This window comes from Pipistrellus hanaki (genome assembly GCF_964339955.1).
Source record: "Pipistrellus hanaki genome assembly, chromosome: 11".
Classification (NCBI taxonomy): Eukaryota; Metazoa; Chordata; class Mammalia; order Chiroptera; family Vespertilionidae; genus Pipistrellus; species Pipistrellus hanaki.
The window spans coordinates 42,767,262-42,781,783 of NC_140513.1; the positions used below are offsets into that span (position 1 = coordinate 42,767,262).

The 14,522-nt window shown below is 49.6% G+C and overlaps 1 protein-coding gene across 1 annotated transcript in view; it reads right to left on the bottom strand.

Moving 5' to 3' along the window:
- LOC311630477 (histone-arginine methyltransferase CARM1-like) overlaps positions 1-11,202 on the bottom strand; it is a 202,741-nt gene extending 191,539 nt beyond the window's left edge. Inside the window, exon 1 of the mRNA XM_084899523.1 lies at positions 10,732-11,202. Within this exon, the coding sequence (XP_084755649.1) occupies positions 10,732-10,909 (178 nt within the window). The 5' untranslated portion in view covers positions 10,910-11,202. The remainder of the gene's footprint in view (positions 1-10,731) is intronic.
- Between the last annotated feature and the right edge of the window lie 3,320 nt (positions 11,203-14,522).

Consider the following 14,522-nt stretch of genomic DNA (forward strand, 5'->3'; position numbering starts at 1 on the left):
ATCTATTTTGTTCACCAGTTTATTCTGTTCAGTGGATTCCACATGTGAGTGTGATCATGTGATAAGTGACTTTATCTGACTGGCTTTTTTTTGGCTTAGAAACTTCACTCTATAAATTTAAGAGCTAGTGGTCTCCAAGGAGATAGTCGGGGGGGGGGGGATATGAAGAGGTGTAAGGGCGAGAAGGCAACTTCTCATAAACGCAGACTCTAGGTCCACCGACTTCTGATAACAGTCTCTGTTTCCCTTAGATCAAATAATCAAGAGTAAGAATCATTCTGCTGCAAATGGCATGAATCCCTATTTATTGGGAGCTAGGCTACATTAGGAAACTTGCCTGTCTAGCTTTCTAAGAGAAATTTCTAGGTTTGTTAGACATTTCAGGGCTGTTTTGAAAAGTGGGTGCTAACTAAAGATTGCAAATATGTTTGACCCCATGTGAACTATACTAACTAAAAGTATGACAACAAATTTAAGAAAGAAGTGTGTGTGGGGGGTGAGTATGTGAAAGCATAGAGATGATTACATTAAATGATGCTCTGTTGAGGTAGACATTGCAAATTAGCTCCACTGAGTCCCTTCTCTTGTCATCTTGTTTTGTTTTTTATTTTAAAGTTTAGGCACTCGTTATGAGTAGGAAGACTTTACTCCAAGTGGAACAAAATTAACTAATAAGAGCAAAGAGAAACTTGATTCATTTTTGAGAAAAGTTACAGAAAAATTCTCCCTCTGTATTAATGGCTGAGTAAAGCTCATATAGGTTCTAGGTCCATATTTTCCTAGAAAAACTTGACTTGCACTTTCTGACCCAGAAGCTGCATCACTGTACCCACCAGAACCAGGTCCTGCTACCTGCTACATGAAAATCTTTCCTAGAAATGTAGGAAAGGTTAAGACACAAGGCCTGCCGAAACCGGTTTGGCTCAGTGGTAGAGCATCGGTCTGCGGACAGAAAGGTCCCAGGTTCAATTCAGGTCGGGGGCATGTACCTTGGTTGCGGGCACATCCCCGGTAGGGGGTGTGCAAGAGGCAGCTGGTGGATGTTTCTCTCTCATCGACATTTCTAGCTCTCTCTCTCCCTTCCTCTCTGTAAAAAATCAATAAAATATATTAAAAAAAAAAAAAAAAAAGACACAAGCCCTGATCTCACAAAACTGCAAGTAAAGGGCCATGTCCTAGTATGGGGAAATGCAAAGAAAGTAGGACTAATGAAATGCTTCAACATAACATAAGGAAGTGTACTGCCATTCTAAATAAAACATCAGGGAATTAAATGCTTTCTGAAACAGACAAAACCCTCTTGAATATGAAAAAGAAAAATCACAACTATTCCTGGGAATCAAGAGATAAAAAATCCCACGAGTTGGCTAAGAGAGTGTGGCTCTGAGGAGTCTGTGGCAGAGAGAGCAGAACTGGGGAGCTGGACTCTAGCCATGGCTCTAGCAAGTATTTGCTAGGGAAGCCCGAAGATTCGTCCACCGCTCTGCACCACACTCTCTTCTAAGGCTCTTCCTATTCTACAGATTAGGACATTCATATCCATTGCCTATGGTTGTCATGTTCTTTGCTCTTCTGATCTGATATTCCTAAAAATCCAAGGAAACATAATTCATATTCTGAAGGACTTGACATCTGTGGAATCAGGATAAAAAATTCCTTCTCTGAGGAAGAAAAAAAAAAAAGAAATCAGAGATGAGTTTCCCTTTAAGGGGAAAATAGGCTTTACCCAAAGGAAAGACATGCAGCAATTACACAGGCCTATCGGGTAAGTCATTTGAAAAAGAACAATTCCTCATGCGGTGTTCAGCAATTAGAAGCACAAATACATTTTCTTCAACAGGCCTATGGGAAGTGCAGCGCAGACAACAACCTTGATGCCTTCCCAACAGCTCCTGAGCGCGTGTGCTGTCAAAGCGGTGGCTTTGGTCCGCTCATTCCTTGTGGCAGGCAGACTCTCAGATGGTCCTCAAGGAGCCCAAGCCCGGTCTACAAGTTCATGCCATCATGGAATCCTCCCCCCTGAGAACGGAGTGGCCTAAGATCAATAACTGCAACAAGAGTCATGGATGTTGCTTCCAAGGTTAGGCCACGGAAGACTGAGATGTTCTTCTTGCAAACAGACTATTCATCTCAGTGCTGCTGTGTCACAACACAATGAGGTGAATAAATTCAATTTTCTACAATAAACATGCTAACAAATGCAATTTTCTAAAATAAACACATCATAAATAAATACAATTTCTGAAAACAAACATGTTAAACAAGTTTTTCAGTTCTCATATAGCCTCGGGGTTGACTTACTATATTTCCCAGGAGATAGCAATAAGCTTTCTATAGTTAGAGATGAAGTGTTAGTGGAGACCTTTTTAATCCCTCTCACCAAAGAGACTGACCAGGACAATGCTTAGAATAAGTGTAGCTCACATAGTCCATTCAGCTGACCTAGCTAGTGCTGACCTGGCTAGTGCTCTTTATTCTTCCCGCCTTTATGGCTCCTAATTTGAAAATGTGCTTAAAGCTTCTCATTCATATTCTAAGAAGCATTTGAGTCGACCACTTCCCTTCCTCTAAAGGTGTTTCTGAAATATGGTAGCAACCAAATTTGGGTAAAAATTGCTGTTTGAATTTTAACCCTGCCATTCTGACTCCTGTACCTGCTTAAGCATAGGGTAGTTACCTCAGCTTCCAGGTGGAGACCTGGAGGCTAAGGCAATTTTCCTGTGCCTGGGACCAGAAATACAGGAGATTGATTCCCACTGACTCAGTAGCTTCAGGGGTAGAAACTGTAGATAACCTTTAGAGATTAACCGTTGAGCTCTGCTTCTGTATTATCGGCTATCTCAAGATAGGGCCACATTTAAAGGTTTGGACCTTTAAAAAGACTGCCTACACCTGGAACAGTGAGGTCCTGTGGACTCCATCTGCATGTGGTGCTCTTGTGGTCATCCTGGCCGAATTTTCAATAAATCGTTGCCTGCTTTTTTTTTAATCAATCATCAGCCTCCAGTGGTCTTATTTTGAACCGAGGATTCGACTCCACAACAGTTTCATTAAATACACTTGTGAATTGTAGCCCGTGATTCCAACTTGGTTGTTTACTTATTAACCAAAAGGAAATAATTTTTAAAATTTCTCCTTAGTCTGTAGACAGATGCAACTTTGGATCTGTGGCTACAAGTCCAGCTGTACCCTGGGTGAAAGACTGTAACTAAACCCTAGGTGGGTGCCATGGAAAGTGAGGAGTACAGGTTTTGAGGACTATATATATATCTGAAACAATATGAACCCTTAAAATAACCTGGAAATTTCTGGTATTTCTACCCTCCAGGTTACTGTCAGGCTAGAGATAATGTGTCTAGCACCCACAATAAGAGAGTAGTTTAGCTAACAATAACAATAATAATAATAATAATAATAAATCAGAGAGTGATCCGGGATACCCAATGATCTCTCAGACCTGAAAGAAAGACCCTCTTACTCAAGAATCTAAAGTCATTGCTCTGAGGCATGGATTTGTCTATTAAAATGCTAATGGGCTGGGTAGACCTTTTATCAGAAACTCCTCAGGTGGAAACCCCAGGCTGGAAGGAAAAGGAATCCTGGGGGGGAGGGCGGGGGGGGGGGGGGGGGGGGGGGGAGCCCCAGGCACAGGGATTTTGAGGGAGGAAATCCCTGGGAAGATGGGATCCTGATGATGGAATGCACTCACTCCTCCTTAAATCGCTTCTAACCACCGGGGAAAGGCTCCTACCTGTGACCCCAGGAGAGGGAGGGAGCAGTGAAGAGGGATTTTCATCATCAGGGAGGTTCTAGTCTGGTACCTGGTTGTAAACCACTGGGGGGGGGGGGGGGGGGTTCCTAGTCTGGTTGTAAGCCTCATTTTCCCAAATACCCAGTGGCCAGTCCCAACACAAAGCACAAATATGATGTCAGGGACATGTCCCTTTCTTGCTCAGTAACCTCTTGGTTTCAGGATTAATTCTTTTCTTTTTATCCTATATTATTTCAGTACTAATTCTTAAAATGAGGCACTAGGGTGCTATCCACAATCCACTCCCCAGATCCACATGCCTTGCTTCTCTTTCCAATGGCATTGACTGAAAGTAGTAGTCAGCGGATTTCATGTCTTTGAACTGATTTACCCGTCGGCTGAATACAGACCCCGTCTTAGTAACCACTACTGAAAATGGGAGGAGAAAGGGATCTTAGAGGGTCTTTATTTGACCATGAGAACAAGTCCTTTCATCTGTTCTCCCTTCTGGTGTCTTTAGACCCAGATACACAGCGGCCTCCTTGGACGGCTGTCCATTTGTCATCCATTGGAGGTACCACCACCACCTGGCGGAGGAAGGAAATGCTTTCCCCCCATTGGCGTGCCCATGACGCCGGGACACAAAGCCAGGGCCAGCGGAGAGTCTCAGGGAAGGGGCATCAAGCATATTTCTTGGAAAGCTGTAACAAAATCATGTGGACATTGCTCTTGGTAAAATATCAATAAAAGAAAGGAGTTACTTGGCAGGATTCTGCTGACTATTTCACAAGCTTTAACCACTCTTCCGTGCAACCATCATACTGTATCTACACAGCTGCTGGGATGAGATGGCTGCAAGGAGAGTTGTGACGGTGAATGGAAGCAGCGGCCTACTGTTCGGGAGAGGGACCTACTGTGCCCAAGATCTAGGCAGTGACTTGCAGATGGTTGAGATGGAGAAGTGTGAGAGTGTCCGAGATTGTGGTTATTGGGAGGGGAGAGGTCAGGGGACAGGATTCTGCATCTTCCCTCCCTCCTGTGTCCATGTGAAAGGAGTTCTGCCAGCGTGCATGAAGGCGGGTCTTCACGGCCACAATAACGGGGGCACCACAGTGGGGGTTGCTGGCATTTACTGGGAAGGGACCAAGGTGCTAACCGTTCTGCAGTGTCTCTCACAATGAAGAACGTCTCAGCACATACCCTATTCTGGCTGCAAGGAGGAATGTGGTGCCCCTGGAAGAGGGCTAGCCTGTCCCCACACCCAGGGTTCTCTGGATGGATGCTTTGGGGAGAAGGACAGGACCCGGTCCAGGCCAGCCACCTCACCTCTTGCTTCCTGCCTACCGAGGAGGTGTTTTCTGGGCTGTTCTACCCACGTGGCAGGTCTGCATGTGTTTTTCCCTTTTGGGGTTGGGGACAGGCTCAGCTCATGAGGGGACAATCAGGAAGTTTATCGGGGTGCCCATCCAAACTCATGCTCTCTGAACAGCTTTCTCAGGGATGGTGGTGAAGAGGGCTGTTCTTACAGGCCACCCCCCTAACACAAGAGTGAAAGAGGGAGAGAGGGAGAGAGTGAATGAATGAGAATAACATTCCACATGACCTGGTGGGTCTTTCTGGCAATGTTACCAGAAAGCATTGTCCTCCATTTCTTGGACGCTCCTCCCACAAGGCGGGGAAGTTCACACCCTCCCCCTGGAGCCCGGGCAGCAGGTGACCAACAGAACATGACACAGGTGATGTCAGCTAATTTCCAGGTCACAAAGAAGAACGCAGCTTCCGCTTTATCTGCCAGGAAACTCCCACGTGGAGCCATGAGCCTCCACAGAAGAAGTCTACGGTGTGAGGAAGCCGGGCTGGAGGGAGCCACGTGTGGACAGGCTGCATGCAGGCTCCCCGCGGAGAGTCCCGGTCTCTCAGCCCTCTCCGTGGTGTTAGCTGAGGCTCCCCCAAGACACAACACCCGTAAGAAGTGTGTGTGCCCACAGGAAGTGATTTATTTCAAGGAATGGACCCACACAATTATGGAAACTTAGCAAGTTCAAAATCTGCAGGGTAGGCTGGCTGGGTGAAGGCCCAGGGAGGAGCCAGCACTGCCGGCGGAATCCTTTCTTGCTCAGGGAAGGCCAGACTTGGTTCTATCAGCGCCTTCAACTAACTAGATGAGGCCCCCCCCCCACACACACACACACATTCCAGAGGGTAACCTGCTTTACTCAAAATGTAAACCATCTCACCCAAAAACACCCTCGCAGAAACATCCAGAACAAGGTTTGAATACATATCTGGGCCCACGGCCCACCCAATTAACACAAAAATGAGCAAACACCTGCCCAGATACCAGCTCCGGAGAATGAAGCCTTCTTGGCTCTTCCCGGCCAGGCTGGCCACCAGCGGGGGCCGAAGAGAACCCTCCGCTGGTGTCATAAGGAGCAAACAGTCACCTCACCAAGCCCTACCTGTTCCTGAGCCACAGAGTCGAGAATGTTATAAAAGTTATTTTAAGTCTCCGAGTTTATAGGCAGCTTGTGATACTCCCATAACCGAGATGCTAAACTCCAACTTGAATTACTCCCCGTCCCTCTTAACAAGCGTCAGCTACACTGACCATCATCTCAAACACACCGGCTCCCAGCATCAGAGCCTTTCACTGCCATTCCTTCTGCCCGCAACACTCTTCCTCCAGCTCTTCGCTTAGCCGGCTCCTCTCATCCTTCCTGCCTCAGATCAAATACTGTTTCCTCAGAGAGACCTTCGCTGACTATACTGTCTACACTGGCTTCCCTCTCTTTTTATGTCTGTCTGTCTGTCTCTCTCCATTCTGTTCATTTAATTCAAAACATTTATCTTGATCTGAAATTATCTCGCTGTGTCTTTGGCTATTGTCCTCTCCAATTAAAATATTAGCGCCATAGAGATGGGTCTTTATGCAGCTCACTTATCGCTTGCACAGTGATGAGCATGAAGATGTGTACAAAAACTATGTGTTGATGAAAAGTAATGAATGCTTATATTGTATGTAGGTGCCTGACTTCAGGATTCTGTTGCTAGGCCTCAGTTTACTAACTCTGTTTTCACAGAAGTTAACGAAGGGAGATTAAAACTCCTATGTGATACAAAGGATGTTTTTCTCTGGCTTTTCCTCTATTCCCTTTTCCCTCCTCTAATGAGATGAGCAGGAACAAAACCCCTAGAACCCTTTTACAATACCTCAGAGACAAAAGCACCGCATTTTTATGCCTGGTTGTCTACGTGGCTTATGTATCTATGCTCCTAACTCTTCCAGATTCATTAAAAAGACAAATATAAAATGAGAGAGAAAAATGTTCCATCTTCTCTCCTGGAGATCCCCTCTTCCCTTGGCCTTGGTGCGACACAGCCTCCGCTCTCGATGTCTTTCTCCTACAGCGCCCAGCATTTGGAGAAGGAGGTGGAAAGCAGGCCCATCCCCCCACCTCTTTTGTTTCCCCTTCATTTTCCAGTCCTTTCATGCACTTGAGCTATGAAAACACTGTATATACTTTTCCCATCACCTGAACTGAAGACCTTACCGGCAGGCCCTTCCCACCTATAGCCTCTCGGAGCCCAGCCGACATCCACTCCCTCCCTGCATCCTTACTCATCCCCTGGGTTAGGATTCTCCCTCCTATGAGCCACGTCTTTATTTTCTGAATTCCGATGCTTTGACATCTGGGGCCTAGCTGCCCCTGGAAAGACTGCCCCTCCCAGGCCAGCCAATTCCTAGAGAGAGGAATGGCGCACCTGCAAGCACCCTTTTCACACGCCGACCAGTCAGAGCTCACCCTCAACCACTAACTTGGCTGGCCTCTCATTCTCAAGGGCCACTGTCCCCTTGGGCAGGTACCAAACAACGAGGGACGGCCTCTACACCCCAGGACCCCCTGAAATCACTCACACTAGCCACGCTAACCCTGCCCCATCCCTCCCTCCCCACAGGACCACAGGGAAGGCTCCCGCCCGCAGCTCCATGTCCTCCCTCTGCCTCCGGACCTTCTCCTCGAACCCGGGCCACGGTGTGCAGCGCCCCTCCCCTTGGAAACGGTGACAAACTAACTTTCCCAAGGCAGCCACCTGCTGATCTGATGACCGTACTGTACCCCACATTTTCAACCAACAGACTGTATTTGAAAACACCAATAAACAAAGTCAGTGTCTCCGTCGTTTGGGCGCGACTGAGATTCTGCACTCTCAGTGCTCACGGTATTTTAAGTCTTATTTTAGCAAGATTTAACAATTCTTGATTTAGACCCCCTGATTCACTCAGGAAACATTTATCGATGCCTTGAGTATACGAGGTGCTATGGGAAGTTCTGGGGTCAGGCAGGCTCCTGGTAGGATAAGGACTCAAGAAGCATTTAAGATGGGAAGGAAGGAAGGACTGTTTTCCCAGAGTTCACAAGCTGGAGCGCATTACTTGCTGGGTGACCTGGTGTGTCCCATTCACAAAATAACTGCCAGCGTCGGAGGGCTTGAAAAGAGAATAAACTGACTTGTCTTTTTGTTCCATTCTTTCCACGAATTATTAAGATTGGGAATCAGAAAGAGTATTCCATTTTTCCCAAGATTTAACTTAAGTCTTGTTTGGAATATCTTCACAGAAACACAGCCTAACTATCCCTCAGAACAGCTGGAGGAAACTGGATTTTGGGGGACAGAACATAAATATACTATTAATAATAATACCGAACACTTACTGGGTTCTTAATTTATACCTATTTGCATTATTTTATTTAATAACTTAACATGTATTATCACTCTTATTTTACTGAGGAAAAGCGCCAACGCTTAAGTAATTTGATAGATGCAGCACAGCGAATGAACAGTAGCATCGGGACTTGGACCCAGGCAGTGTCACTCCAGAGTACACTTGTTTATCAACTCACCCTAGATGTGAGCTAAGAAACTGCTCATTCCACTAAAGAAGTTGGGCCAATCTTCATCCCAAGAGATAGCCTACCCATCCAAAATGTTGCTACTAAACATGTGATATCTGTGCAGACCAGAATCTTTCTGCTAATGGTTTCTTAGAATCTGTTTTTCAGCTGGCTCTGCCTGGCCCCATCCACAGGGGTCCATTTGGTCAATAGATAAAACGTGCTGCTAAAAACAAAAACAAACTCCAGAACAGTCTCTCTCCATAAACTCGCCACAGAAGACTAGCAAGCGTCAACAACTGTGATCAGACATAGAGCACATTTTAGGATTCAAGTTGTTAGAGTTCTCTGCTTCCTGGTATAACTCTTTCTCCCAAGAAATTTAGTTAAAATCTGGTGACCATGAGTGCCCGCCTTCGCTTGAATTATTCTTTCCATTTCCATTAGTTTGGCTTAATCCATCCCGCCGAGGTCATCTCTAGACCAGATTTACTGCACTGAAGGAAAGCTTATTCCTCTCTGTAAGATAATTACATCCTCACAGGCCAGGCATTGGGTAACACACTGGGGAGTCTACATCCTTAGTTACCTTTAACCTAGCACATTTCTCAATGCACACGTGTAGGAAACCAATCCGTAGGACGCCGAGCAGTGTGTAAATCTCAAAATCCGCTCTTTTGTTTCTCTCCGAGCCTGGCTTCAGATTAAATAAAATTATCATAATAGGCGAACTGAACTCTTTTCTGGCAGCTCGCGTTTCAGAATTCCCAGGAGAAACACTGAAAGCTACTCCTTTTCCTTCTCGAATCTAAGAGGAATCAATGAGTTGCTGAGTAAGGCTTTTGATCTCTCGCCAAGCCTCCCAGCTTCCCAAGATATTAGTCAAATGGTATTTAATACTTCTCTCTTAAATACCCAAACCAGCCCATCCCAAAGGAGCCTGAAGTTCAGAGACCCATTCCCAGGCTCTCTTTCCTCTCACGAGCACTTATGGAGGGCCTACTGCGCGCCAGAGGCTGTTCTAAGGCCTTGGAGATAGAGCAGCGAATCTGTATTCTCCTTGTCCCCAGGAGCCTCCCAATGGCTCTGGCCAGGTATTTGAAACCCCCACCGGAGCCACACCGCAGTGCAGAGCACTTTGAACTTGACTTGAAATCTTATGTTAGGGCAGGAAGATGGATCTGCACTTCCTACTACAGGGTGACAGGCTGGGGGGAGGAGGCGTGTGCCCCTCACGTGTGTGTGTGTGTGTGTGTGTGTGTGTGTGTGTATACATATACATATACATACACACACACACACACATACACACACACACACATACATACAGAGTGAGTGCGTATGTAAGCGCGTTTTCTGGGGGCCAGGTTCCATCCACTTCCTTGAGTTCTCACCAAGGTCTGAGATTCCCACTGAAGTTGGAAGCACACCCTCCACAGGCCCACGAATGACGGGACCCAGGGGATGGCACTTGCATGAGTTCGATGGAGGTCACTTTTGGAACCAAACATGAATGCCTGGTACCCGCCACACTGGCTGGGACAGCCGCTCAGACAGGTGCCCGCCCGCCCGGCCCTCCCCGCAGGTCCCACTCCAGCAGGACGGGCAGTGCGGGGACCGGGTCCAGAGGCCCAGAGAGCAGGAGGGGAGGGATGTGCTGGGAGTGAGGGATGTGCTGGGGGTGGGAGCGGGATGGAGAGATTAATGCGGGGAGTGGAGGAGGCGGTAAGGAAAAGAAGGGAGGGAGGAGACGACCTACGTGATATTTTCAACAATAAAGAATTTAAATTTAAAAAAAAACAAACATTTTTTTAAAGGAGGTTCCCCGCGAGGACCACTGCGGCCTTCCTTCTCAGGACTCACCGCTGACCAAGCTCCCACGTAGGCCAAAAAGCCTCATCCTCAGGGCCTCTCCGTCCCCCAACTTCCCTGAGAGCAACGCACACCCCGCGGGGCGCCCTGGGCCCTCTCGGGGGGCGGGGGCCTCCCCGGAGCCCGCGGGGGGCGCACCTGCGCAGGCCCGGCCCCCCGCCCGCCGCCCCAACGCGCCCACAGGCCCGGCGGGCGGGGCGCCCAGTACTTCACCGTCCGTCACCGTGGCGTCCGCCTCCTCGCCGGCCGCGTGCACCTCCAGCCGCAGGGCCTTGGGGTTGGGGGTGGTGAGCGGCCCGGGCGCGAAGAGCTGCTCCTCCGTCACGAAGCGCAGCTGCACGCGGTAGTGCAGGCGCGCGGGGACCCGGCCCGGAGCCGCGGCCTTGGCCATGGCGCGCGCCTCGCCCGCCCGCCCGCAGCCCCGGCGGCGGCGCTCCGTCCTCCGGCCCGGGCGCCGGGCGCAGCTGCCGGGGGAAGGGGAGGGGCTTGGCGGGGCCCGCACCTCCCGGCGGGGCAGGCGGCCGGCGGGCGGGCGGCTCGGACACCTGCGGCCTCCGCCCCCGCCGTCCCCGGGGCGCGGGAGCGCGCGGCGGGCGCACGCGGGCGCAGCGGCTCTGCGGGGCGCGCGGCCGGGGCGCCCAGGTTTGGAGAGCGCGGGGCACCTGGAGGCTGCGGCGGGGGTTCGGAAGCAGAAGGGTGACACCTGCTGTTCGCCGGGCCGCTCCGAGGGCCCAGGCCTTAGTTTGGGAACGGGCTTCAGCCTGGCTCGGGGTGGGCCCTCTCTCCCCACCAGGAGGTTTGGGGGCTGTTGGCGCCCACTTGGGAGCAGAGGTCCCAAGCTCAGAGTTCTTGCCTCGTTGGCAGGGTCCAGACAGCAGCAAGGGGGACAGGGTGGGAGGGTGGGAGGAGCCCAAAAATTCGTGCAACTTGCTGGGTACCAAGGACATGACCATAAATAACCCCTTCCTTCCACCCGCACTTCACTTGCTGCTGGATGGTGAGCGGATGGTGAGCATTCCCCTAGACGCGGGGAGGAGGGCCAGGTACTCTCTTCTCCAAGTTGACCTCTGACTCCAGCAGTTACTACCTGGGCAGCTGGCTCCAGCATCCAAGGCTGCAAATCCCGGGAACCAAACCCCATGGTGTTGGTTGTCTGTGCAGAGACCCTGCTGCGGGGCGCTAAGAAAAGGACGCAGTCCTCTGACAAGAGCCCCAATGGTCAAGGATGCATGTGCCATACAGGGGGCTTTCCTTCAAATTCTGGACCAACTTCTGCAGGTCCCGGGTCTGTGACCTCCTGGAAGGATGGATGGCCCAGGAGGCCGCACCGTAAGGCACCGAGATCCCATGAAGACACTGTTTGTAACCAAGCAGGCTGGCTTCACAAGAATGGGCCTCCCGCCAAAACAGGTTTGGCTCAGTAGATTGAGCGTCAGCCTGCAGACTGGGGGGTCCCAGGTTCGATTCCGGTCAAGGGGGTGTACCTGGTTGCAGGCATATCCCCGGTGAGGGTTGCGCAGGAGGCAGCTGATTGATGATTCTCTCTCATTGGTGTTTCTAACTCTCTATCCCTCTCTCTAAAAAAATCAAAAAAAAAAAGAATGGGTCCCTACAGGCCCTGTGCTGTGACTTCCGTTTCCAAGGGGGATGCTGAACCCAGCCAGGCCTTAACCCAGGGGTCCTCAAACTTTTTAAAGTGGGGGCCAGATCACGGTCCCTCAGAGAGCTGGAGGGCCAGACTATAAGAACTACTAATTCCTACTGTAACACCTAGGCTGTGCTCACTGCCCAAAAAACCTGGCGGGCCGGATCAGACTCCTCTGCGGGCCGCATGTGGCCCGCGGGCCGTAGTTTGAAGACCCCTGGAGGTGGCTCAATCGGTTGCTTAAGCAACCTTGATCTCTGCCCTCCCACCCACCTCGGAGATGTTCTAGTTCCTAACATGGCCTTTCTGGCTACTCCCCTTTCTTCCTCCTAGGCTTTCTCACCTCTCCTTCTTATCATCAGAGTATTCTGCTCTTCTCTCTTCTCTCTCCTCTCTTCCTGCAGCCTCTTGGTTTTGACGTGTGCCCTGGAAGCCTCGGAGAAGCAGGGGTTCGTTAAAGAGTGGGAGCTGCGGGGCGGGTTCTGGTGTGAGCGCCCCAGAACTGCATCCTGCCCCCCTCTCACTCAGAGCAGCATGGTCCTTTGGAACTGCCTGGCTTGCCGTGACAGGCCTCCCCAGCGTGTGAAGTGGGTCAGAGAGAGGAGGCCTTCCCGAGCGCCCATCATCGGATGAGGGACGAGCAGATGACCAGAGGGAGGAGGCTGCTGGGATAACAAAGCAGAGCATCAGCATGACATCTACCTCAGAGAGCTTACTCTGAGCCCGGCTCTGTTCTGAGCATATTACACACATTAGCTCATTCACTCCCCGGTCCCTGTGAGAGAGACACTTATTCCTCCCATTATTTTTGTAATTCTCACCCGAGAATATGTTTTTATTGATTTGAGAGAAAGGGAGAAGGAGAGGGATAAACATTGCGCACATGCCCCAACAGGGAATTGTTGTGGGGTCGAACCCTGGGTTCAAAATAAGAACACCGGAGGCTGATGATTGATTTAAAAAAGCAGGCAAGGATTTATTGAAAAACTGGCCAGGGCGGCCGCAAGAGCACCATATGCAGGTGGCCACACTCACGGCCACACCATTCCAGGTGTAGGCAGTCCTTTTAAAGGTCCAAATCACAAGAATTTCCCTTTGTTCTAAATTCTAAAGGCTGGGCTCAGCTCACAGGGTCACTCCCAGTCTCATCCTGCTGGACATGGAATGTGGCCCTATCTTGCAATAGCTGATAATACAGAAGCAGAGCTCAGTAGTTAATCTCTAAAGGTTATCTACAGTTTCTACCCCTGAAGCTACTGAGTCAGTGGGAATCAATCTCCTGTAGCTCTGGCCCCAGGCACGGGAACATTGCCTTAGCCTCCAGGTCTCCACCTATGTTTAAGCAGGTGCAGAAGCCAGAATAACAGGGTTAAAATTCAAACAGCAGTTTTTACCCAAGTATGGTTGCTACTATATTTCAGGAATTTAACCTGCAACCTACGTATGGACCTGACCGGGTATCAAACTGAAACTTTTGGTACACAAGATGATGCTCCAACCGACTGAGCCACCCGGCCAGGGCAGTTCTCACCCTCACTTTCACTGAGGAGGAGACCGAGGCACAAAGGTTAACTTTCCCCAAGTCCTCTCAATAGACAAAAGTCAGCCCACGAATAGTCAGCCTTACTACCCCTTCTCAAAGTTAGAAGCTGGAAGACTAAATCCTTATTATTCCAAATGAATGTAGCCCAAGACCTCTGAGTCCCCAGCACTGCGAGCACAGAAATACTTAAAAGGTTCCCACCTCCTTTCCTCTTTTCCTCCCCGACTCACCCAGAAGGTTAGGAATTGCTTAGACTTTCCCTCAACCAGTTCACCCTCCAGGCGTGTTTTTACACTTGAGGAGTCTCTGTCCTGGTGCAAGCAGAAGCAGCACCAGTCCCATGAATCCACTTTCTTCTGTATTGAAATAAGGTTGATTCAGTCATATCATCTATTTGAACCACTGAATTTGACTTTATATATCTTTTTTAAAAAAATACATTTTTATTTATTTCAGAGAGGAAGGGAGAGGGTTAGAGATAGAAACATTGATGAGAGAATCATTCATCGGCTGCCTCCTGCATGCCCCCCACTGGGGATCTAACCCACAACCCAGGCATGAGCCCTGAGTGGGAATCAAACGGTGACCTTCTGGTTCATACGCTGATGCTCAGCCACTGAGCCATGCCAGCCCAGTGGCTTTATAGTTTTGATTTATCCCAAGCTTCTGTTTCCTAACAGCCACCACTCTCTTCCACCTCTTCATTTCTGTCATCAGCACTTCCTCCTCAGGGCCACCAACCTTTCTAACACCAGTTCCGGAGTTCCTGCCCAGGAGGGAACATTGACGGAGAGCACTGGGCAGGCCTATCTGCCG